At 43.9% G+C, this 25,414-nt stretch overlaps 1 protein-coding gene across 1 annotated transcript in view; it reads left to right on the forward strand.

The window, feature by feature from the left end:
* NT5C1A (5'-nucleotidase, cytosolic IA) overlaps positions 1 to 25,414 on the forward strand; it is a 117,659-nt gene that overhangs the window by 26,588 nt on the left and 65,657 nt on the right. The window contains exon 2 of the mRNA XM_069757173.1: positions 22,218 to 22,385. Within this exon, the coding sequence (XP_069613274.1) occupies positions 22,218 to 22,385 (168 nt within the window). The remainder of the gene's footprint in view (positions 1 to 22,217; positions 22,386 to 25,414) is intronic.

A 25,414-nucleotide genomic window follows, 5' to 3' on the forward strand; every position in this document is an offset into this window, starting at 1 on the left:
CTGAGGTGAGTTTTGCACGTGTGGCGAGTTTTGCGTGAGCCTAGTTTTGCACGTGGCGTGTTTTGCGCGTGGCGAGTTTTGAGCGGCAACTTTTGTGTTTCGACTTTTATGTGGCGAGGTTGGTGTACGTGTGGTGAAATGTGTGCCGAGGGTGGTATATGTGTTCAAGCACGTGGTAGTGTGTGGCGCATTTTGTGTGTGTGTTCATTGTTGTGAATTCTGTTGTCAAGCTCCCTCCTGTGGTCATGAATGGTACTTCGGCTGGTCCTGTCCATGGGCTTCCTCTGGTGGTTGTGAGTGGGGCTGCGGCTTCTGAGTTTCCTTCCACAGGTGACGAGGTTAATTCGTTAGCTGGCTGCTCTATTTAACTCCACTTAGATCATTGCTCCATGCCACCTGTCAATGTTCCAGTATTGGTCTAGTTCGCTATTGGATCGTTCTTGTGACCTGTCTTCCCAGCAGAAGCTAAGTTCCTGCTTGTTTTTCTCTTGTTTGCTATTTTTCTGTCCAGCTTGCTATTTTGATTTTTGTCTTGCTTGCTGGAAGCTCTGGGATGCAGAGGGGCGCCTCCGCACCGTGAGTCGGTGCGGAGGGTCTTTTTGCGCCCTCTGCGTGGTCTTTTTGTAGGTTTTGTGCTGACCGCAAAGTTACCTTTCCTATCCTCTGTCTGTTCAGTAAGTCGGGCCTCTCTTTGCTAAATCTATTTCATCTCTGTGTTTGTAATTTTCATCTTAACTCACAGTCATTATATGTGGGGGGCTGCCTTTTCCTTTGGGGAATTTCTCTGAGGCAAGGTAGGCTTTATTTTTCTATCTTTAGGGCTAGCTAGTTCCTTAGGCTGTGACGAGTTGCATAGGGAGCGTTAGGAGCAATCCACGGCTATTTCTAGTGTGTGTGATAGGATTAGGGATTGCGGTCAGCAGAGTTCCCACGTCCCAGAGCTTGTCCTGTATTATTAGTAACTATCAGGTCATTCCGTGTGCTCTTAACCACCAGGTCCATTATTGTCCTAACCACCAGGTCATAACAGTGCAGGTGGCCCAAAGTATTAATGCATCTCAATAGAGGGATAAGAGAAGTTCTGAGACCATTTTTTTTTCTTTGCAGTGTGTTTTGTCTCTTTTCCCCTTTACCTCTGGGTGGTTCAGGATACATGTGTAGATATGGAGATTCAAGGTCTGTCCTCTTGTATGGATAATCTCACTGCAAGGGTACAAAACATTCAAGATTTTGTGGTTCAGAATCCGATGTCAGAGCCTAGGATTCCAATTCCTGATTTGTTTTTTGGGGATAGATCTAAGTTTCTGAATTTCAAAAATAATTGTAAATTGTTTCTTGCTTTGAAACCTCGCTCCTCAGGTGACCCTGTTCAACAAGTGAAAATCATTATTTCTTTGTTACGTGGCGAACCTCAAGACTGGGCATTTTCCCTTGCGCCAGGAGATCCGGCATTGCATGATGTTGATGCATTTTTTCTGGCGCTTGGATTGCTTTATGATGAACCAAATTCAGTGGATCAGGCAGAGAAAATCTTGCTGGCTCTGTGTCAGGGTCAGGATGAGGTAGAGATATATTGTCAGAAGTTTAGGAAGTGGTCTGTACTCACTCAGTGGAATGAATGTGCCCTGGCAGCAATTTTCAGAAAGGGTCTCTCTGAAGCCCTTAAGGATGTCATGGTGGGATTTCCCATGCCTGCTGGTCTGAATGAGTCTATGTCTTTGGCTATTCAGATCGATCGACGCTTGCGTGAGCGTAAAGCTGTGCACCATTTGGCGGTATTATCTGAGCATAGACCTGAGCCTATGCAATGTGATAGGACTTTGACCAGAGCTGAACGGCAAGAACACAGACGTCGGAATGGGCTGTGTTTTTACTGTGGTGATTCCACTCATGCTATCTCCGATTGTCCTAAGCGCACTAAGCGTTTCGCTAGGTCTGCCACCATTGGTACGGTACAGTCGAAATTTCTTTTGTCCGTTACTCTGATTTGCTCTTTGTCATCCTATTCTGTTATGGCATTTGTGGATTCAGGTGCTGCCCTGAATTTGATGGACTTGGAGTTTGCTAGGCGCTGTGGTTTTTTCTTGGAGCCCTTTCAGTATCCTATCCCATTGAGAGGAATTGATGCTACGCCTTTGGCCAAGAATAAGCCTCAGTACTGGACCCAATTGACCATGTGCATGGCTCCTGCACATCAGGAGGATATTCGATTTTTGGTGTTGCATAATCTGCATGATGTGGTCGTTTTGGGGTTGCCATGGCTACAGGTCCATAATCCAGTATTGGATTGGAAATCTATGTCTGTGTCCAGCTGGGGTTGCCAGGGGGTACATGGTGATGTTCCATTTTTGTCTATTTCATCATCCACCCCTTCTGAAGTCCCGGAGTTTTTGTCGGATTACCGGGATGTATTTGATGAGCCCAAATCCAGTGCCCTACCTCCTCATAGGGATTGCGATTGTGCTATTAATTTGATTCCTGGTAGTAAGTTTCCTAAGGGCCGACTGTTCAATTTATCTGTGCCAGAACACGCCGCTATGCGGAGTTAAATAAAGGAATCCTTGGAGAAGGGTCATATTCGCCCGTCGTCGTCACCATTGGGAGCAGGGTTCTTTCTTGTGGCCAAGAAGGATGGTTCTTTAAGACCTTGTATTGATTACCGCCTTCTTAATAAGATCACAGTCAAATTTCAGTACCCTTTGCCGCTGCTGTCTGATTTATTTGCTCGGATTAAGGGGGCTAGTTGGTTCACCAAGATAGATCTTCGTGGTGCGTATAATCTTGTGCGTATTAAACAGGGGCGATGAATGGAAAACAGCATTTAATACGCCCGAGGGCCATTTTGAGTACCTGGTTATTCCATTCGGGCTTTCCAATGCTCCATCAGTATTTCAGCCCTTTATGCATGACATCTTCCGAGAGTACCTGGATAAATTCCTGATTGTATATTTGGATGATATTTTGGTCTTCTCGGATGATTGGGAGTCTCACGTGAAGCAGGTCAGAATGGTGTTCCATGTCCTTCGTGCGAATTCATTGTTTGTGAAGGGGTCAAAGTGTCTCTTTGGAGTTCAGAAGGTTTCATTTTTGGGTTTCATTTTTTCCCCTTCTACTATCGAGATGGACCCTGTTAAAGTCCAGGCCATTAATGATTGGACTCAGCCGACATCTGTGAAGAGTCTGCAAAAGTTCCTGGGCTTTGCTAATTTTTATCGTCGCTTCATCAGTAATTTTTCTAGTGTTGCTAAACCGTTGACTGATTTGACCAAGAAGGGTGCTGATGTGGTCAACTGGTCTTCTGCGGCTGTGGAAGCTTTTCAGGAGTTGAAGCGTCGTTTTTCTTCTGCCCCTGTGTTGTGCCAGCCAGATGTTTCGCTCCCGTTTCAGTTCGAGGTTGATGCTTCTGAGATTGGAGCAGGGGCTGTTTTGTCGCAAAGAAGTTCTGATGGCTCGGTGATGAAACCATGTGCCTTCTTTTCTAGAAAGTTTTCGCCTGCTGAGCGCATCTATGATGTTGGCAATCGAGAGTTGTTGGCCATGAAGGGGGCAATCGAGGAGTGGCGTCATTGGCTTGAAGGAGCCAAGCATCGCGTGGTGGTCTTGACGGATCACAAGAATTTGACTTATCCCGAGTCTGCCAAACGGTTGAATCCTAGACAGGCTCGTTGGTCGCTATTTTTCTCCCGTTTTGATTTTGTGGTTTCATACCTTCCGGGCTCTAAGAATGTGAAGGCTGATGCCCTGTCAAGGAGTTTTGTGCCCGACTCTCCTGGTGTTCCTGAGTCGGCGGGTATTCTCAAAGAGGGGGTAATTTTGTCTGCCATCTCCCCTGATTTGCGGCGGGTGCTGCAAAAATTTCAGGCTGATAGACCTGACCGTTGCCCAGCGGAGAAACTGTATGTCCCTGATAAATGGTCTAGTAGAGTTATCTCTGAGGTTCATTGTTCGGTGTTGGCTGGTCATCCTGGAATCTTTGGTACCAGAGATTTGGTGGCTAGATCCTTTTGGTGGCCGTCTTTATCACGGGATGTGCCTTCTTTTGTGCAGTCCTGTGGGACTTGTGCTCGGGCTAAACCCTGCTGTTCTCGTGCCAGTGGGTTGCTTTTGCCCTTGCCGGTCCTGAAGAGGCCCTGGACGCATATTTCTATGGATTTTATTTCGGATCTCCCTGTCTCTCAAAAGATGTCGGTCATTTGGGTGGTTTGTGATCGCTTCTCTAAGATGGTCCATTTGGTACCCTTGTCTAAATTGCCTTCCTCCTCTGATTTGGTGCCATTGTTTTTCCAGCATGTGGTTCGTTTACATGGCATTCCGGAGAACATCGTTTCAGACAGAGGTTCCCAGTTTGTTTCGAGGTTTTGGCGATCCTTTTGTGCTAGGATGGGCATTGATTTGTCTTTTTCCTCGGCTTTCCATCCTCAGACAAATGGCCAAACCGAACGAACTAATCAGACTTTGGAAACATATCTGAGATGCTTTGTTTCTGCTGATCAGGATGATTGGGTGTCCTTTTTGCCTTTGGCTGAGTTCGCCCTTAATAATCGGGCCAGCTCAGCTACTTTGGTTTCGCCATTTTTCTGCAATTCTGGTTTCCATCCTCGTTTCTCTTCAGGGCAGGTTGAGTCTTCGGACTGTCCTGGTTTAGATACTGTGGTGGATAGGTTGCAGCAGATTTGGACTCATTTGGTGGACAATTTGACATTGTCCCAGGAGAAGGCTCAACGTTTCGCTAACCGCCGGCGCTGTGTGGGTCCCCGACTTCGTGTTGGGGATTTGGTTTGGTTGTCGTCTCGTTATGTTCCTATGAAGGTTTCCTCTCATAAGTTTAAGCCTCGTTTCATTGGTCCGTATAAGATTTCTGAGGTTCTCAATCCTGTGTCATTTCGTTTGACCCTTCCAGCTTCTTTTGCCATCCATAATGTGTTCCATAGGTCGTTGTTGCGGAGATACGTGGCGCCTGTGGTTCCATCCGTTGATCCTCCTGCCCCGGTGTTGGTTGAGGGGGAGTTGGAGTATGTGGTGGAGAAGATTTTGGATTCTCGTATTTCGAGATGGAAACTCCAGTACCTGGTCAAGTGGAAGGGTTATGGTCAGGAAGATAATTTCTGGGTCTTTGCCTCTGATGTTCATGCTGCCGATCTGGTTCGTGCCTTTCATTTGGCTCATCCTGGTCGGCCTGGGGGCTCTGGTGAGGGTTCGGTGACCCCTCCTCAAGGGGGGGGGGTACTGTTGTGAATTCTGTTGTCAAGCTCCCTCCTGTGGTCATGAATGGTACTTCGGCTGGTTCTGTCCATGGGCTTCCTCTGGTGGTTGTGAGTGGGGCTGCGGCTTCTGAGTTTCCTTCCACAGGTGACGAGGTTAATTCATTAGCTGGCTGCTCTATTTAACTCCACTTAGATCATTGCTCCATGCCACCTGTCAATGTTCCAGTATTGGTCTAGTTCGCTCCTGGATCGTTCTTGTGACCTGTCTACCCAGCAGAAGCTAAGTTCCTGCTTGTTTTTCTCTTGTTTGCTATTTTTCTGTCCAGCTTGCTATTTTGATTTTTGTCTTGCTTGCTGGAAGCTCTGGGATGCAGAGGGGCGCCTCCGTACCGTGAGTCGGTGCGGAGGGTCTTTTTGCGCCCTCTGCGTGGTCTTTTTGTAGTTTTTGTGCTGACCGCAAAGTTACCTTTCCTATCCTCTGTCTGTTCAGTAAGTCGGGCCTCTCTTTGCTAAATCTATTTAATCTCTGTGTTTGTAATTTTCATCTTAACTCACAGTCATTATATGTGGGGGGCTGCCTTTTCCTTTGGGGAATTTCTCTGAGGCAAGGTAGGCTTTATTTTTCTATCTTTAGGGCTAGCTAGTTCCTTAGGCTGTGACGAGTTGCATAGGGAGCGTTAGGAGCAATCCACGGCTATTTCTAGTGTGTGTGATAGGATTAGGGATTGCGGTCAGCAGAGTTCCCACGTCCCAGAGCTTGTCCTGTATTATTAGTAACTATCAGGTCATTCCGTGTGCTCTTAACCACCAGGTCCATTATTGTCCTAACCACCAGGTCATAACAGTTCATATCCCCGTGTGTGGTGAGTATCCCATGTCGGGGCACCACCTTAGCAACTGTACGGTATATACTCTTTGGCGCCATCGCTCTCACTTTTTAAGTCCACCTTGTTCACATCTGGCAGCTGTCAATTTGCCTCCAACACTTTTCCTCTCACTTTTTTCCCATTATGTAGATAGGGGCAACATTGTTTGGTGAATTGGAACGCACAGGGTTAAAATTTCGCCTCGCAACATAGCCTATGACGCTCTCGGGGTCCAGACGTGTGACTGTGCAAAATTTTGTGGCTGTAGCTGCGACGGTTCAGATGCCAATCCCGGACATACACTCATACACACACACACACATACATGATACACACACACATTCAGCTTTATATATTAGACTAGCTGAAGAGCCCGGCGTTGCCTGGGCATAGTAAATATCTGTGGTTAGTTATAGCACCTCACGTCTCTTATTTTCCCATCATGCCTCTCATTTTCTCCCTTACACCTCTCATTTTCTCCCTTACACCTCTCATTTTCCCCCTCACTCCTTATTTTCCCCCTCACTCCTCTCATTCCCCCTTAACACTTGTCATATCGACCACACATCTGTCATTTTCCAATCACTCCACTATTTTCCCTCACTCCTCTCATTTTGCACTCACACCTTTTAATTTTCACCTCAGTATATACATGCTTGTCATCTCTCTTATATATAGAAAAAAGAAAAGAAAAAAAGTCAGACGCACAATCAGCTCCGACACACCTGTGCTCCACCTCCAGATAGCTGAGCGTTATATTTGCCACCACAGACTTGGGTGCTCGTAGAAAACAGAAAAAGATATCTCCAATAGTGCAATAAACAAGAAAACGAGCACTCACCATCTGTGCAAAAAGTCTGTCCTTTATTGAGGCTTCATGTTAAAAAAGCAGGATACAGCAGGGAGAACCTGAGGTTCCTATGACGACGATCGTTTCGCTCTAGTGAGCTTCTACGGGTTGTGAGGCAACTTTTGCATGTGTTGCAACTTTTGTGCATGTGGCAATTTTTCCGCGTGTGCAAGCTTTGCGTGTGGTGAGTTTTCCATGAGGTGAGTTTTGCACTTGTGGCGAGTTTTGCGTGAGCCTAGTTTTTGCATGTGGCGAGTTTTGCGCATGGCGAGTTTTGAGCGGCGACTTTTGTGTTTCGACTTTTATGTGGCGAGGTTGGTGTATGTGTGGTGTGGGTGGTATATGTGTTCAAGCACGTGGTAGTGTGTGGCGCATTTTGTGTGTGTGTTCATATCCCCGTGTGTGGTGAGTATCCCATGTCGGGGCCCCACCTTAGCAACTGTATGGTGTATACTCTTTGGCGCCATCGCTCTCACTCTTTAAGTCCCCCTTGTTCACATCTGGCAGCTGTCAATTTGCCTCCAACACTTTTCCTTTCACTTTTCCCCATTATGTAGATAGGGGCAAAATTGTTTGGTGAATTGGAAAGCGCGGGGTTAAAATTTCACCTCACAACATAGCCTATGATGCTCTCGGGGTCCAGATGTGTGACTGTGCAAAATTTTGTGGCTGTAGCTGCGACGCCTCCAACACTTTTCCTTTCACTTTTTCCCCATTATGTAGATAGGGGCAAAGTTGTTTGGTGAATTGGAACGCGTGGGGTTAAAATTTCACCTCACAACATAGCCTATGACACTCTCGGGGTCCAGACGTTTTCCCAATGAAAACGCTATAAAACCGATAAAACCGCAAAAAAAAGCATACAATAAGCATCCCATCATTTAGAATGAATTCCGTATGTTTTGTGCACATGATGCATTTTTTTCCGTGAAAAAAACGCATCGCGGTAAAAAACGCAGCATGTTCATTAATTTTGCGGTTTTTTTTTGCGGATTTCCCACTACAAAATGCATTGGGAAATGTCCAGAAAAAACGTCCGTGGGAAAATAGCAAGGTGACATTAACCCTTCATTACCCCATATCCCACCACTACACGGGAGTGGGAAGAGAGAGGCTAAGTGCCAGAATAGGTTCATCTTCCGGATGTGCCTTTTCTGGGGTGGCTGGGGGCAGATGTTTTTAGCCAGGGGGGCCAATAACCATGGACCCTCTCTAGGCTATTAATATCTGCTCTCAGTCCCTGGCTTTACCACTCTGGCGGAGAAAATTGCGCGGGAGCCCACGCCAATTTTTTCCACGATTTAACCCTTTAATTTAATAGCTAGAGCCACCAAATTTGACACAAAGACACTTCTTACATTACTAAAGAGGAATATGTAATAAAAAAAGGGATATGAGATGGCTTACTGTATGTAATCCATGTCTCATATCCTGTCGGGTTTGAGAAGGAGATAGGAAAAGCCAGCAATTGAATTACCGGCTTTTTTGCTATCTAGCGCTGTATGATATATTAATATATATATATATATGTATATGTGTCTCACTGACATATATATATATATATATATATATATATATACATATATATAGACAGTATATATGTTTTTACAATTATTTGAGCCCATGGATCCATTGTATGTCCGTTTTGCAAGCCTGCGAGAAAATCTCGCAGTACGGATGCCATACGGATTACATACGGAGGATGACATGCGCAAAATACTCTGACACACCCTACCTACGGATGACATACGGATCACTATTTTGGGGACTTTTCCGTAAAAAATGGACTGTATTTTCATACGCTGAGTGTGACGCCGGCCTAAGTGATCATTTAAGATTAATTTCAATTTTCTTTTATATATATCTTATGGTATTCACTGACATTTTTTCTCCAAGTTCATCAATATGGAGAACACAATTCATGAAATGTGCTGAAAGTCAAACATTTAACTTTTTTTAGAGCAAAAAAAAAACATTTGCATATTTTCCAAAATGTGGTAAAAATTGATCCAAAAATTCTGGTATTAATAAAATTACTCCTGGAGGTAACTGGAGTATATTCTTGACAATTTTTTTTACTTTTTCAAAAGTTGCAAATGATGAATCAGACAAAAACATATTGAACAGACTGAACATAAGGTGCAAATGGAAAGATGATTTTGACAAAAAACAGTCGCAAATGCAATATGTCCGCTGTAACTTGTGTCTATACTCCCCTGAGGATGCAAATATACCGGTAATTAAAAACATCAATCACTTCCCTGGGTCTTGCCTCTAAAACCAGAGCCCAATTACGCCACTGATAGCAATTGCCGCCAGTCAGAAATCTTTATTTGCAAATTATCCCTCTTCTTGCAAGTGAATTTTTGTGTAGCTTAGTATATAGGTAATAATGTACTAAAAATAAATATGACCAGTAGCAACCAGCAATGTATAGAAAGAGTTACTGTACGGTGCAACACATACGAGGAATAATTACCGGTAGTTTTCTATTCAAATAAAAAAAATAGATTGTGTTTAGATCTTTTCCACAATTATACAGTCAAACAAACGCTAACAAATAATGTGCTTAATATAATTAACAGCCACAATGCTCTTAACAGTAATGACATTATCCAGCCACATGGCCTTAATTGGAATGATTCAAAATGTGACATCTTGAAGCAAGAAACAGTTCATTACAATAGGAATAGGGCAACACATATACTGTAGTGAGGACAATGGGTAAAAAAAAACAACAAACACTGCAGCATGATCGCATGTATAATGTGTATTAAATGGTTTTATTTGACTAGATGGTGGCCCGATTCTAACTCATCAGGTATTCTAGAATATGCATGTCCACGTAGTATATTGCACAGCCCACGTAGTATATTGCCCAGCCACGTAGTATATTTCCCAGCCACGTAGTATATTGCCCAGCCACGTAGTATATTGCCCAGCCACGTAGTATATTGCCCAGCCACGTAGTATATTGCCCAGCCACGTAGTATATTGCCCAGTGATGTAGTTTATTGGCCAGCCACGTAGTATATTGCCCAGTCACGTAGTATATTGCACAGCCCACGTAGTATATTGCCCAGCCACGTAGTATATTGCCCAGCCACGTAGTATACTGCCCAGTCACGTAGTATATTGCCCAGTTATGTAGTATATTGCCCAGTTACGAAGTATATTGCCCAGTTACGTAGTATATCGCACAGCGTCGTAGTATACAGCACAGAGCCACCTAGTATATTGGCCAGTTACGTAGTATATTGCCCAGTGACGTAGTATATTGCCCAGTCACTTAGTATATTGCGCAGCCAGGTAGTATATTGCCCAGCCACGAAGTATATTGCCCAGCCACGTAGTATATTGCCCAGTTACGAAGTATATTGCCCAGTTACGTAGTATATCGCACAGCGACGTAGTATACAGCACAGAGCCATGTAGTATATTGGCCAGTAACGTAGTATATTGCCCAGTAACGTAGTACATTGCCCAGTGACGTAGTATACAGCACAGAGCCACGTAGTATATTGCACAGCGAAGTAGTATACAGCACAGAGCCACATAGTATATTGGCCAGTCACGCAGTATATTGCCCAGTTACGTAGTATATTGCCCAGCCAGGTTTGTCACAGGTGAAAAAAAACAAAAAAACATATACTCACCTTTCCGAAGGCCCGTTGTAGTCCACGGCAGCTTGCGGTCCCAGGGTTGGTATCACAGCGCAGGACCTGTGATGACGTCATGGTCACATGACCGTGACGTCATGGCAGGTCTTTCTAGCGCAGGTGCGCAGGGCCTGTGATGGCGTCGCGGTCACATGACCGTGACGTCATGGCAGGTCCTTGTCGCGCAGGCGCGCAGGGCCTGTGATGACGTCGCGGTTACATGACCGTAAGGTCACGGCAGGTCCTTCTGCCATACCATCTTTGCCACCGGAAACTGCAGCGGAAGATGGCGGCCTGCGGGAGCGGCTCAGCATACAACGGAGGGTGAGTATAGCAGGTTTTTTGTTTTTTTATTATTTTTAACATTACTTTTTTACCATTGATGCCGCATAGGTAGCATCAATAGTAAAAGGTTGGGGACACACAGGGTTAATAGCGGCGGTAACGGAGTGCGTTACCCGCGGCATAACGCGGTCCGTTACCGCCAGCATTAACCCTGTGTTAGCGGTGAGCGGAGGGGAGTATGCGGGCGACAGGCACTGACTGCGGGGAGTAAGGAGCGGCCATTTTCTTCCGGACTGTGCCCGTCGCTGATTGGTCGCGGGAGCCATGACAGGCAGCTGGCGAGACCAATCAGCGAATGAATAACCGTGACAGAAGGACAGACAGACGGAAGTGACCCTTAGACAATTATATAGTAGATGATATAAGTAAATTTATTAAAAGAAAAAGCCTCCTCCAAGATGGCACCGCCGGCATTTGTGCAGTAGCAGCTACGGGTTATCGCCCATAGATGCTGCTGCGCAGATGCTGCTGGCACCATCTTGCTAGAGTTAAAAAAATGTCTTTACTAATATGGCACCGGCCACACCTGCTCTTTAGCATCTATCGGCGATCTGATAAATGCTACTGTGCAGGCGCCGGCAGCACAATCTGGGAGGAGGCATATTTTTTTAACCCCTTCATGACCCAGCCTATTTTGACCTTAATGACCTGGCCGTTTTTTGCAATTCTGACCAGTGTCCCTTTATGAGGTAATAACTCAGGAACGCTTTAACGGATCCTAGCGGTTCTGAGATTATTTTTTCATGACATATTGGGCTTCATGTTAGTGGTAAATTTAGGTCAATAAATTCTGCGTTTATTTGTGATAAAAATGGAAATTTGGCGAAAATTTTGAAAATTTCGCAATTTTCACATTTTGAATTTTTATTCTGTTAAACCAGAGAGTTATGTGACACAAAATAGTTAATAAATAACATTTCCCACAAGTATACTTTACATCAGCACAATTTTGTAAACAAAATTTTTTGGGGGTAGGAAGTTATAAGGGTTAAAATTTGACCAGCGATTTCTCATTTTTACAACGAAATTTACAAAACCATTTTTTTTTAGGGACCACCTCACATTTGAAGTCAGTTTGAGGGGTCTACATGGCTGAAAATACCCAAAAGTGACACCATTCTAAAAACTGCACCCCTCAAAGTGCACAAAACTACATTCAAGAAGTTTATTAACCCTTCAGGTGCTTCACAGCAGCAGAAGCAACATGGAAGGAAAAAATGAACATTTAACTTTTTAGTCACAAAAATGATCTTTTAGCAACAATTTTTTTTATTTTCCCAATGGTAAAAGGAAAAACTGAACCACGAAAGTTGTTGTCCAATTTGTCCTGAGTACGCTGATACCTCATATGTGGGGTAAACCACTGTTTGGGCACACGGCAGGGCTTGGAAGGGAAGGAGCGCCATTTGACTTTTTGAATGAAAAATTGGCTCCACTCTTTAGCTGACACCATGTCACGTTTGGAGAGCCCCCGTGCGCCTAAAAATTGGAGCTCCCCCACAAGTGACCCCATTTTGGAAACTAGACGCCCCAAGGAACTTATCTAGATCCATAGTGAGCACTTTTATCCCCCAGGTGCTTCACTAATTGATCCGTAAAAATGAAAAAGTACTTTTTTTTTCACAAAATTTTTTTTTAGCCTCAATGTTTTCATTTTCACATGGGCAGCAGGATAAAATGGATCCTAAAATTTGTTGGGCAATTTCTCCTGAGTACACCGATACCTCACATGTGGGTGTAAACCACTGTTTGGGCACATGGTAAGGCTCGGAAGGGAAGGAACGCCATTTGACTTTTTGAATGAAAAATTATCTCCATCGTTAACGGACACCATGTCGCGTTTGGAGAGCCCCTGTGTGCCTAAACATTGGAGCTCCCCCACAAGTGACCACATTTTGGAAACTAGACCCCCCAAGGAACTTATCTAGATGCCTAGTGAGCACTTTAAACCCTCAGGTGCTTCACAAATTGATCTGTAAAAATGAAAAAGTACTTTTTTTTCACAAAAAAAATTTTTTCGCCTCAATTTTTTCATTTTCACATGGGCAATAGGATAAAATGGATCCTAAAATTTGTTGGGCAATTTCTCCTGAGTACGCCGATACCTCATATGTGGGGGTAAACCACTGTTTGGGCACATGGCAGGGCTCGGAAGGGAAGGCGCGCCATTTGACTCTTTGAATGGAAAATTAGCTCCAATTGTTAGCGGACACCATGTCGCGTTTGGAGAGCCCCTGTGTGCCTAAACATTGGAGCTCCCCCACAAGTAACCCCATTTTGGAAACTAGACCCCCCAAGAAACTTATCTAGATGCATATTGAGCACTTTAAACCCCCAGGTGCTTCACAGAAGTTTATAATGCAGAGCCATGAAAATAAAAAATAATTTTTCTTTCCTCAAAAATGATTTTTTAGCCTGGAATTTCTTATTTTGCCAAGGGTAATAGGAGAAATTGGACCCCAAATGTTGTTGTCCAGTTTGTCCTGAGTACGCTGATACCCCATATGTGGGGGTAAACCACTGTTTGGGCGCACGGCAGGGCTCGGAAGGGAAGGCACGCCATTTGGCTTTTTAAATAGAAAATTAGCTCCAATCATTAGCGGACACCATGTCACGTTTGGAGAGCCCCTGTGTGCCTAAACATTGGAGATCCCCCACAAATGACCCCATTTTGGAAACTAGACCCCCAAAGGAACTAATCTAGATGTGTGGTGAGGACTTTGAACCCCCAAGTGCTTCACAGAAGTTTATAACGCAGAGCCATGAAAAAAAAAAAAAAAATTTCTTTTCTCAAAAATGATTTTTTAGCCTGCAATTTTTTATTTTCCCAAGGGTAACAGGAGAAATTTGACCCCAAAAGTTGTATTCCAGTTTTTCTTGAGTACGCCGATACCCCATATGTGGGGGTAAACCACTGTTTGGGCACATGCCGGGGCTCGGAAGTGAAGTGACGTTTTGAAATGCAGACTTTGATGGAATGCTCTGCAGGCGTCACGTTGCGTTTGCAGAGACCCTGATGTGGCTAAACAGTAGAAACCTCCCACAAGTGACCCCATTTTGGAAACTAGACCCCGAAAGGAACTTATCTAGATATGTGGTGAGCACTTTGAACCCCCAAGTGCTTCACAGACGTTTACAATGCGGTATTTTCCGCACCATGGGCACAGCGGATTTGGTTTTCCATAGGTTTACATGGAACTGTAAACCTGATGGAACACTGCTGCGAATCCGCAGTGGCCAATCCGCTGCGGATCCGCAGCCAAATCCGCACCGTGTGCACATGGCCTAATTCGAAAAGGTATGTGCACACACTGCGGAAAACGCTGCGGATCCGCAGCAGTTTCCCATGAGTTTACATTTCAATGTAAACCTATGGGAAACAAAAATCGCTGTACACATGCTGCAGAAAAACTGCACGGAAACGCAGTGGCTTACATTCCGCAGCATGTCACTTCTTTGTGCGGATTCCGCAGCGGTTTTACAACTGCTCCAATAGAAAATCGCAGTTGTAAAACCGCAGTGAAATGCGCAGAAAAACCGCGGTAAATCCGCCATAAATCCGCAGCGGTTTAGCACTGCGGATTTATCAAATCCCCAGAGGAAAAATCCACAGAGGGCCAGAATATGTGTGCACATATCGAAACCCTAACCCTAAATCTAACCTTAGTGGAAAAAAAAAATTTCTTTATTTTATTATTGTCCCTACCTATGGGGGTGACAAAGGGGGGGGGGTCATTTACAATTTTTTTATTTTGATCACTGTGATAGGTTTTATCACAGTGATCAAAATGCTCATTGGAACGAATCTGCCGGCCGGCAGATTCGGCGGGCGCACTGAGCATGCGCCCGCCATTTTGGAAAATGGCGGCGCCCATGGAGAAGACGGACGGACCCCGGGAGGCTCGGTAAGTATGATGGGGTGGGGGGGAGCACAAAGGGGGGAATCGGAGCAATCGGGGGTGGATCGGAGCGTGGGGGGGTGGATTGGAGCACGGGGGTGGATCGGAGCATGGGGGGGTGGATCGGAGCACGGGGGTGGATCGGAGCATGGGGGGTGGATCGGAGTGCAGGGGGGTTGGATCGGAGCACAGGGGGGGATTGGAGCACGGGGGGAGCGGACAGGAGGACGGAGGGGAGCGGAGCACTGTGTACAGGACAGATTGGTGGCTTGGGGGGGCGATCGGTGGGGTGGGGGCACATCAGTGTTTCCAGCCATGGCCGATGATATTGCAGCATCGGCCATGGCTGGATTGTAATATTTCACCACTTTTAATAGGTGAAATATTACAAGTTGCTCTGATTGGCAGTCCCCCCACACACACACACACAAGCATATCATTAACTCAAAACTGAAAATAAAGATTAAGCAAAAACCACAAGATAGATTCCATTAACCAAGGTATCATTGTAATCAGTATAATGGCGCCGACCTGACGCTGTCTGTAGGTTACTATTCACAATCCTGCTGACAGGTTCCCTTTAATGTTGGTTTCTGTACTTTATATGGGGAAACCCTGGTGACAGATTTCCTTTTAGCATACAAATTGAGCTCTTACCTCTTGACAGGCAGTGTGAGAGAGGGACAGTGCAGCAGAGCAACATAGCAGAGCTGACAGTGTTATGAGAGGAGGAGAACTGATAAAAGGGTTTGCAGTGTGATGCAGCTAAACTCAGTTGTGCTTCGACCTTACAGTGGGGAAAATAAGTGTTTGATACGCTGCTGATACTGCTCAATACTGAAAGAGAAAATGCTACCATCACTCCATAGCCTTGGTAGAAGTGCACTTTTCCATCATGAGAATGATCCAAAACACACATGTGTTACATTTCTGTTGAAGAACAGGGTGAAAGTATGTCCCCTGATCTGACCCCAATCAAACACCTATGGTGATTTCTGAAGAGACAAGTTGGGCATCACTGTCCATCCAGCATCCAGGCTCATCTCTTCAAGTATGGAAAAAAATAGTGCTGTTGTTAAAAACCATGGAGGTCATCCAAAATAGCAGAAATAGTCAGGGTGTGAAGGAAAAATATCATCAGTAGGGGAAAAATGTAACAGTAATAGAGTTACATTTAGTTGACAAAAGAGGGAAACTCAATACACCAGTATTGCAAGCATAAAGGAGCTTTCGCTGGAGGTGTCAAACATGGCACCCCAGCTCCTGGACCCTTAGCATCAAAGGGAAACAAATGATCAGCAACTAGGCAGAATATTTCATATTGACAGACAGGATTGGGGGAGACACATGATATTTGAAATGCAAAGCCATAAATTAGCCTATTGTCCAGTGACAAACAGCAACTTTTAAATGGGCCAATCTGGGTCATCCTTGAAGTATGAGCCTATGGTCAGGACTATAAAAAGCTGAGTGTTACAAAAGAAAGTTGTTCACATGGGGGGGTTGCTCATGCTGCTTGTGATCCATAATTAATTTTCTCCTTCTCCCAAGGAAACAGAAAGACGATAGGTATTTCTGTTATTTCTCCTTTTTAATTTTATAACTGTTTTGCATATTTGTGTTTTCTTTTTATCTTTTATTGTAATCACTGTATATTTTTAAATTATAGCTTGAAATCTTTAATAAGTTTGATCCTTGTATGCTCTAAAGAATCCATAGCCTTTCACAGAGTGTGTGACCTTTTGATTGTCAGACAGTTACATATTTAACCAGAGATTCAAGCTTGAGGATGATAATTTGCATATTCCAGGTGCCTTCTGGGAAAAGCGAAGAGTCTCCCTCAGCAAGAAGATCGTTGGGTACAGCCGGGACCAGCTGCTTGGAAAGCATCACCAAACCAGAGATTCAAGCTTGAGGAGGATAATTTGCATATTCCAGGTGCCTTCTGGGAAAAGCGAAGAGTCTCCCTCAGCAAGAAGATCGTTGGGTACAGCCGGGACCAGCTGCTTGGAAAGCATCACCAAACCAGAGATTCAAGCTTGAGGAGGATAATTTGCATATTCCAGGTGCCTTCTGGGAAAAGCGAAGAGTCTCCCTCAGCAAGAAGATCGTTGGGTACAGCTGGGACCAGCTGCTTGGAAAGCATCACCAAACCAGAGATTCAAGCTTGAGGAGGATAATTTGCATATTCCAGGTGCCTTCTGGGAAAAGCGAAGAGTCTCCCTCAGCAAGAAGATCGTTGGGTACAGCCGGGACCAGCTGCTTGGAAAGCATGACCAAACCGTGCACCTTACGGCGCGCAAATTTTTGCCTGTAGGACATTATTGCAAGAAAGCTTGGCTGAGTAGATTACACAAGAAGGAAAACACACAGCAAGTCAGCAGGATCTAGGAGCAACATGGCAGATCTGACAACCTACATGGTGAGCTGCAGCATGTGCTACATGTTCACAGATCGACCAGAAGAAGAATCCAATTTCACCTGTCAGAAGTGTAGACTAGTGGCCCTTTTAGAAGAAAAGGTGCGGGGTCTGGAAGAAAGAATAACAACTTTGAAACTCATCAAAGAGAATGAAGACTTCCTAGACAGAACAGAAGCATCTCTACTGGTCACAGAAGGTGAAAAAAAGTGTCAGAGAACCTCCAAAAGCAGATGAGTGGAAGCATGTGACCAAAAGAAGCAAGAAGACCATGGAGAAATCACCAACCACACAACTGAAGAACCGATATCAAATCTTTGTAGAGGATGAAGATGGCACACCTAAGGATGAAGCAATACCAGCAAGCAAAAAAGAAAAGGGCACATAGCAACAAGTGACAGCAAAAAGTACAGCCAAGAAGCAACGAAGAGTGGTGGTGGTGGGAGACTCACTACTGAGAGGCACAGAAGCAGCCATCTGCAGACCGGACATAACCGCAAGAGAAGTATGCTGCCTTCCAGGTGCGATGATCAAGGATGTGACCGATAGGATACCAAAGCTCTTCAGCTCCAAGGACGTCCACCCATTTCTTCTGATACATGTTGGCACCAATGACACGGCAAGGAAGGACCTACCGACAATCTGCAAGGACTTTGAAGAGTTGGGGAAGAAAGTAAAGGAACTGGATGCACAGGTAGTTTTTTCTTCTATCCTTCCAGTAGACGGGCATGGCACCAGGAGATAAAACAGGATCCTTGATGCGAACAACTGGCTAAGACGATGGTGCAGACAACAAGGATTCGGATTCCTGGACCACGGTGTGAATTACTTGTACGATGGACTCCTCGCCAGAGACGGAGTACACATCAACAAACCTGGGAAACACACATTCGCCAGAAGACTCGCTACACTCATCAGGAGGGCGTTAAACTAGAAGAAGAGGAGACGGGAAGAAAAACATAAGACTCGAACAAAGAAGACCCAGGTAAACATACTCAGAAGGGAGGTAAGAACATTTCTAAAACAATCCACAGCGAGGAGATTGGAACAAAACAAAATCCTTTAAACTGCATGCTGGCAACGCCAGAAGCCTGACAAACAAGATGGAAGAACTAGAAGCAGAAATATCTACAGGTAACTTTGACATAGTGTGAATAACCGAGACATGGTTAGATGAAAGCTATGATTGGGCAGTTAACTTACAGGGTTACAGTCTGTTTAGAAAGGATCGTAAAAATCGGAGAGGAGGAGGGGTTTGTCTCTATGTAAAGTCTTGTCTAAAGTCCACTTTAAGGGAGGATATTAGCGAAGGGAATGAGGATGTCGAGTCCATATGGGTCGAAATTCACGGAGGGAAAAATGGTAACAAAATTCTCATTGGGGTCTGTTACAAACCCCCAAATATAACAGAAACCATGGAAAGTCTACTTCTAAAGCAGATAGATGAAGCTGCAACCCATAATGAGATCCTGGTTATGGGGGACTTTAACTACCCGGATATTAACTGGGATACAGAAACCTGTGAAACCCATAAAGGCAACAGGTTTCTGCTAATAACCAAGAAAAATTATCTTTCACAATTGGTGCAGAATCCAACCAGAGGAGCAGCACTTTTAGACCTAATACTATCTAATAGACCTGACAGAATAACAAATCTGCAGGTGGTCGGGCATCTAGGAAATAGCGACCACAATATTGTACAGTTTCACCTGTTTTTCACTAGGGGGACTTGTCAGGGAGTCACAAAAACACTGAACTTTAGGAAGGCAAAGTTTGACCAGCTTAGAGATGCCCTTAATCTGGTAGACTGGGACAATATCCTCAGAAATAAGAATACAGATAATAAATGGAAAATGTTTAAGAACATCCTAAATAGGCACTGTAAGCGGTTTATACCTTGTGGGAATAAAAGGACTAGAAATAGGAAAAACCCAATGTGGCTAAACAAAGAAGTAAGACAGGCAATTAACAGTAAAAAGAAAGCATTTGCACTACTAAAGCAGGATGGCACCATTGAAGCTCTAAAAAACTATAGGGAGAAAAATACTTTATCTAAAAAACTAATTAAAGCTGCCAAAAAGGAAACAAAGAAGCACATTGCTAAGGAGAGTAAAACTAATCCCAAACTGTTCTTCAACTATATCAATAGTAAAAGAATAAAAACTGAAAATGTAGGCCCCTTAAAAAATAGTGAGGAAAGAATGGTTGTAGATGACGAGGAAAAAGCTAACATGTTAAACACCTTCTTCTCCACGGTATTCACGGTGGAAAATGAAATGCTAGGTGAAATCCCAAGAAACAATGAAAACCCTATATTAAGGGTCACAAATCTAACCCAAGAAGAGGTGCGAAACCGGCTAAATAAGATTAAAATAGATAAATCTCCGGGTCTGGATGGCATACACCCAAGAGTACTAAGAGAACTAAGTAATGTAATAGATAAACCATTATTTCTTATTTTTAGGGACTCTATAGCGACGGGGTCTGTTCCGCAGGACTGGCGCATAGCAAATGTGGTGCCAATATTCAAAAAGGGCTCTAAAAGTGAACCTGGAAATTATAGGCCAGTAAGTCTAACCTCTATTGTTGGTAAAATATTTGAAGGGTTTCTGAGGGATGTTATTCTGGATTATCTCAATGAGAATAACTGTTTAACTCCATATCAGCATGGGTTTATGAGAAATCGCTCCTGTCAAACCAATCTAATCAGTTTTTATGAAGAGGTAAGCTATAGGCTGGACCACGGTGAGTCATTGGACGTGGTATATCTAGATGTTTCCAAAGCGTTTGATACCGTGCCGCACAAGAGGTTGGTACACAAAATGAGAATCCTTGGTCTGGGGGAAAATGTGTGTAAATGGGTTAGTAACTGGCTTAGTGATAGAAAGCAGAGGGTGGTTATAAATGGTATAGTCTCTAACTGGGTCGCTGTGACCAGTGGGGTACCGCAGGGGTCGGTATTGGGACCTGTTCTCTTCAACATATTCATTAATGATCTGGTAGAAGGTTTACACAGTAAAATATCGATATTTGCAGATGATACAAAACTATGTAAAGCAGTTAATACAAGAGAAGATAGTATTCTGCTACAGATGGATCTGGATAGGTTGGAAACTTGGGCTGAAAGGTGGCAGATGAGGTTTAACAATGATAAATGTAAGGTTATACACATGGGAAGAAGGAATCAATATCACCATTACACACTGAACGGGAAACCACTGGGTAAATCTGACAGGGAGAAGGACTTGGGGATCCTAGTTAATGATAAACTTACCTGGAGCAGCCAGTGCCAGGCAGCAGCTGCCAAGGCAAACAGGATCATGGGGTGCACTAAAAGAGGTCTGGATACACATGATGAGAGCATTATACTGCCTCTGTACAAATCCTTAGTTAGACCGCATATGGAGTACTGTGTCCAGTTTTGGGCACCGGTGCTCAGGAAGGATATAATGGAACTAGAGAGAGTACAAAGGAGGGCAACAAAATTAATAAAGGGGATGGGAGAACTACAATACCCAGATAGATTAGCGAAATTAGGATTATTTAGTCTAGAAAAAAGACGACTGAGGGGCGATCTAATAACCATGTATAAGTATATAAGGGGACAATACAAATATCTCGCTGAGGATCTGTTTATACCAAGGAAGGTGACAAGGGGGCATTCTTTGCGTCTGGAGGATAGAAGGTTTTTCCACCAACATATAAGAGGATTCTTTACTGTTAGGGCAGTGAGAATCTGGAATTGCTTGCCTGAGGAGGTGGTGATGGCGAACTCAGTCGAGGGGTTCAAGAGAGGCCTGGATGTCTTCCTGGAGCAGAACAATATTGTATCATACAATTATTAGGTTCTGTAGAAGGACGTAGATCTGGGGATTTATTCTGATGGAATATAGGCTGAACTGGATGGGCAAATGTCTTTTTTCGGCCTTACTAACTATGTTACTATGTTACTATGACTCATCACCCCGTGTGTTTGATGAGTGGTAGCAGCATGTTACGTAACTGGGGTGTGTGGACTGTGTAAGGGTGTGATTTATGCTCACTTTATAGCCTAGAACAGAGGTTGAGTGTTGGATTGAGTGAGAGGAGATAAATTAACTCTTGCAGGTGCACCCCATGTCACGTGCTGAGAAGTGTGTAAGTGGCCGGATGTATTTATTTTTGCATTAACTAAGGCTACGTTCACAATTGCGTTGTGCGCCGCTGCGTCGGCGACGCAACGCACAACGCAAACAAAAACGCAACAAAACGCACGCAAAAACGCTGCGTTTTGCGATGCATGCGTAGTTTTTTGCCGAAATTTGGACGCAAGAAAAATGCAACTTGTTGCGTTTTCTTGGCCCGACGCTTGCGGCAATAAAACGCATGCGTCGCACAACGCATCACAAAAAGACGCATGCGTCCCCCATGTTAAATATAGGGGCGCATGACGCATGCGTCGCCGCTGCGTCGCCCGACGCAAACCCGACGCAAACATGCATAACGCTAATGTGAACGTAGCCTCATTTGACTGAAACTGAAGATTTTATAATGCAAGTTATTTATTAACCTTATTATCATGCTATGAGTTAAAAAATGTTCTATGAAACGCAGTCTTGCCAAAATTTTGAAAATGTTTCTTGTATTCAGTGAAATGTTGATTAAAATATTAATTTGCAACGGTGGTGTGCTTATTTATGCTGAGCACTGTGTAGTGATCAAATACTCAAAGTAGTTCACATATACGTGTATAATTTAAGCCACAGGACATAATCAGCATGAACTAGTACATATATTTGATAATATTAAAAATTGGCAGCAAAAGAGATTTTCATAAAAGTGTCTCTTTTAGTAGAATGCTCAATTGATGTTTCTAAGTCTTATCTTGTTTAGAGAAGGCAGTTAATCAACATACCAAAATCCCATGTGTAAAGCAAGTTCCTGTTATGACTGATCTAACCTATTAATGGATTTCATTTGCTTTTTCTACTTTCAGCCAAAACCACACAATGCAATCACCATTGCTGTTTCTTCACGTGCACTTTTTCGTATGGAAGAAGAAGAGAAAGTTTTCGAGGAACAGGGTTTAGAAGAGTATGTTAAATACCAACTGGAGCATGAGAATGAGCCATTTAAACCAGGAGCAGCATTTCCCTTTGTTAAGGTAAGCCACAAAGAAGTTCTCCACGACCATGAGATTTGTTACCAACAATTTCTGCAACAAATCTGAAGAAAGCCCCTGAGAAATCTACACAACATATCCACAACGGAGATTGTTTTTTGACTTCTCAACATTTAAATAAAAAACACTACCCCACCAATCGGGGGCCACTGTGGCAGTACTACCCTGATGATGCATCATTCGTTACTCACCAAAGAAAAGTGAGCAGATGGTGTGTTCCAGAAAAGAAAAAGTCTCAGTGCACTAGCACAACTAAGGCTGGTTTCACATTTGTGTTTTTTGCCGCTGCGTTTTAGCACAAAAAAAGCATGCGTTTTTTTTTCTATACTTAACATTAAAAACGCATGCATTTTTTTGCATGCGTTTTGCCGCGTTTTTCCGACGAATGCGTCGTTTCTATGCTTGCGTTTTGTTGCGGAAATGCAACCTGTAGTAATTTCTAGCGGCGATTTTTTACAGCAAAAAAACACATTGCTGTCTATGTAAACGCATGCGTTTTTAAGCACATGCATTTGCATACGTTTTTAAACGCATGCGTTTCAATAGAAAAACACAAGAATACACACTGATAAGCCACCTCCCAACCCTAACCCTAGGGATCCTAACCCTAACCCTAGGGTTAGGGTTAGGAATCCCTAGTAACCCTAGGGATCCTAACCCTAACCCTAGGGATCCTAACCCTAGGGATCCTAACCCTAGGGATCCTAACCCTAACCCTCGGGTTAGGGTTAGGATCCCTAGTAACCTTAGGGATCCTAACCCTAACCCTAACCCTAGGGATCCTAACCCTAACCCTAGGGATCCTAACCCTAAGGGTTAGGATCCTAACCCTAACCCTAGGGATCCTAACCCTAGGGATCCTAACCCTAACCCTAAGGGTTAGGATCCTAACCCTAAGGGTTAGGGTTAGGATCCCTAGGGTTAGGGTTAGGATCCCTAGGGTTAGGGTTAGGATCCCTAGGGTTAGGGTTAGGATCCCTAGGGTTAGGGTTAGTAGGGATCCTATGGTTACTAGGGATCCTAACTCTAACCCTAGCTATTTCTGTTTATAGTGGGTTTTCTAGTTGATTTTGATGATTGGCATCTGTCACACACTTCTCATCATGCGTTTCAAAAACGCAAACGCAGGAAAAAACGCAAGTAAACGCGTCAAAACGCGCATTTTTTTACCACATGCAAAAACGCATGCGTCTAAAAAACGCAGCGTTTTAACGCGTTTACATGCGTTTTTTGCACCACATGCGTTTGCGTTAAAAACGCTGCGTTTTTAACGCAAATGTGAAACTAGCCTTAGTTGGTTAAACTTAAAGGGGTTGTCCACTACTTAGACAACCCCTATTCATTATGTTTCCACCAAATGAAATAATAACACCTATTTCACATCCAGTGCTCGTGCCATTCCAGTGGTGTGGACACTTGCTCTCCTGGGACTCATGTGACACTGTTATGTCACACGATCACTACGGCCAATCACCAGCCAATCCCCTCCTGCGGACAAATCAGACATCCGGAAGAAGTGAGAGTAGCCTCACTTCTCACTTCCTCCTGATGTCAGTTATTTCTGACTTGGTTGTTGGTCGAGATCCCAGGTGACACCGATTTCCCCCCACAAGTCCCAAATCAAGATAAAGTCCTGTCCAGTATCCACAGGGTGCAACAAGTCCTTAACTCCCACCACCCACCCATTGACAAGCAGATGCAGAAGTGTGGCCCTTACCAGGATCACCAAACTCCTGGAGTCCAGTTATTTGTACCTCATTTACAGTGACTTAGCAGGCCTGAGGCCCCCTCACCAGTATAAGTGATAGCACTGTAGACATTGTGGGCAAAATAGGGACAGTGCTGGCCTATGCTGCAGTACATCAGCTCTGAGGTTATGGAACAACGGGCGGAAATATGACTAGGGGCATGACATTTCCAGAAGACCACAGTATGGTACTGATCCCTTGGCAGCAGCTCAGCTGCCTCCTCAGACTTTGAACGCCCCACAGGTGAGGATTTAGTCCCCTTCTTTTTAGTGTCTGCCCCCCTTTGGGAAACTGAATACAGTAACTTAAAACCCCTACACAGGGAATTCTCAACCACCAGGTACCTCTCCACCAGGCCCACTAGATCGTCAGTGTTCTGGAGATCCCCCTGGGCAAATCAGAACTGAATCAACCTCAGCAGTGAGTGGATGAACCGGTCCATTGCAAGTCTTTCCGCCATCTGTGCTGGTGAAAAAGTCTTATGTTGTGGACATTTTTGCACCAGGTACAGGAGATCAAACATCTGAGACCTGGGAGGTTTGTCTCTGACAAAATCTCTGCCTTCAGCTTTCCATACTCCTTAGCATCCTAATTTTTCGGACTGACTGACCTTTATTTCTTAAAGTAGTGATGGCCACTCGTTTTTCTTTACTTAGCTGCTTTTTTCTTGCCATAATACAAATTCTAACAGTCTATTCAGTAGGACTATCAGCTGTGTATCCACCAGACTTCTGCACAACAAAACTGATGGTCCCAACCCCATTTATAAGGCAAGAAATACCACTTATTAAACTTCACACCTGTGAAGTGAAAACCATTCCCGGTGACTACCTCTTGAAGCTCATCAAGAGAATGCCAAGAGTGTGCAAAGCAGTAGTCAAAGCAAAAGGTGGCTACTTTGAAGAACCTAGAATATAAGACATAATTTTAGTTTTTTTACACTTTTTTGTTAAGTATATAACTCCACATGTGTTAATTCATAGTTTTGATGCCTTCAGTGTGAATGTACAATTTTCATAGTCATGAAAATACAGAAAAATCTTTGAATGAGAAGGTGTGTCCAAACTTTTGGTCTGTACTGTATATAAATAAATAATAATAATAATAATCTGGGAAAATTACATTTTGAATCCAAAAAGATTTTTTTTAAAGTGAAAGTATTTAACTTTGTTAGCTCAAACCACAGGAATGTTCTTTCAAAGGATATCATGGATATGTACTCCAAAACAATGTTTGCAGTTTATCACTTTCTATGTGACAGGA

This window comes from Ranitomeya imitator, chromosome 3 (genome assembly GCF_032444005.1).
Source record: "Ranitomeya imitator isolate aRanImi1 chromosome 3, aRanImi1.pri, whole genome shotgun sequence".
Taxonomy (NCBI): Eukaryota; Metazoa; Chordata; class Amphibia; order Anura; family Dendrobatidae; genus Ranitomeya; species Ranitomeya imitator.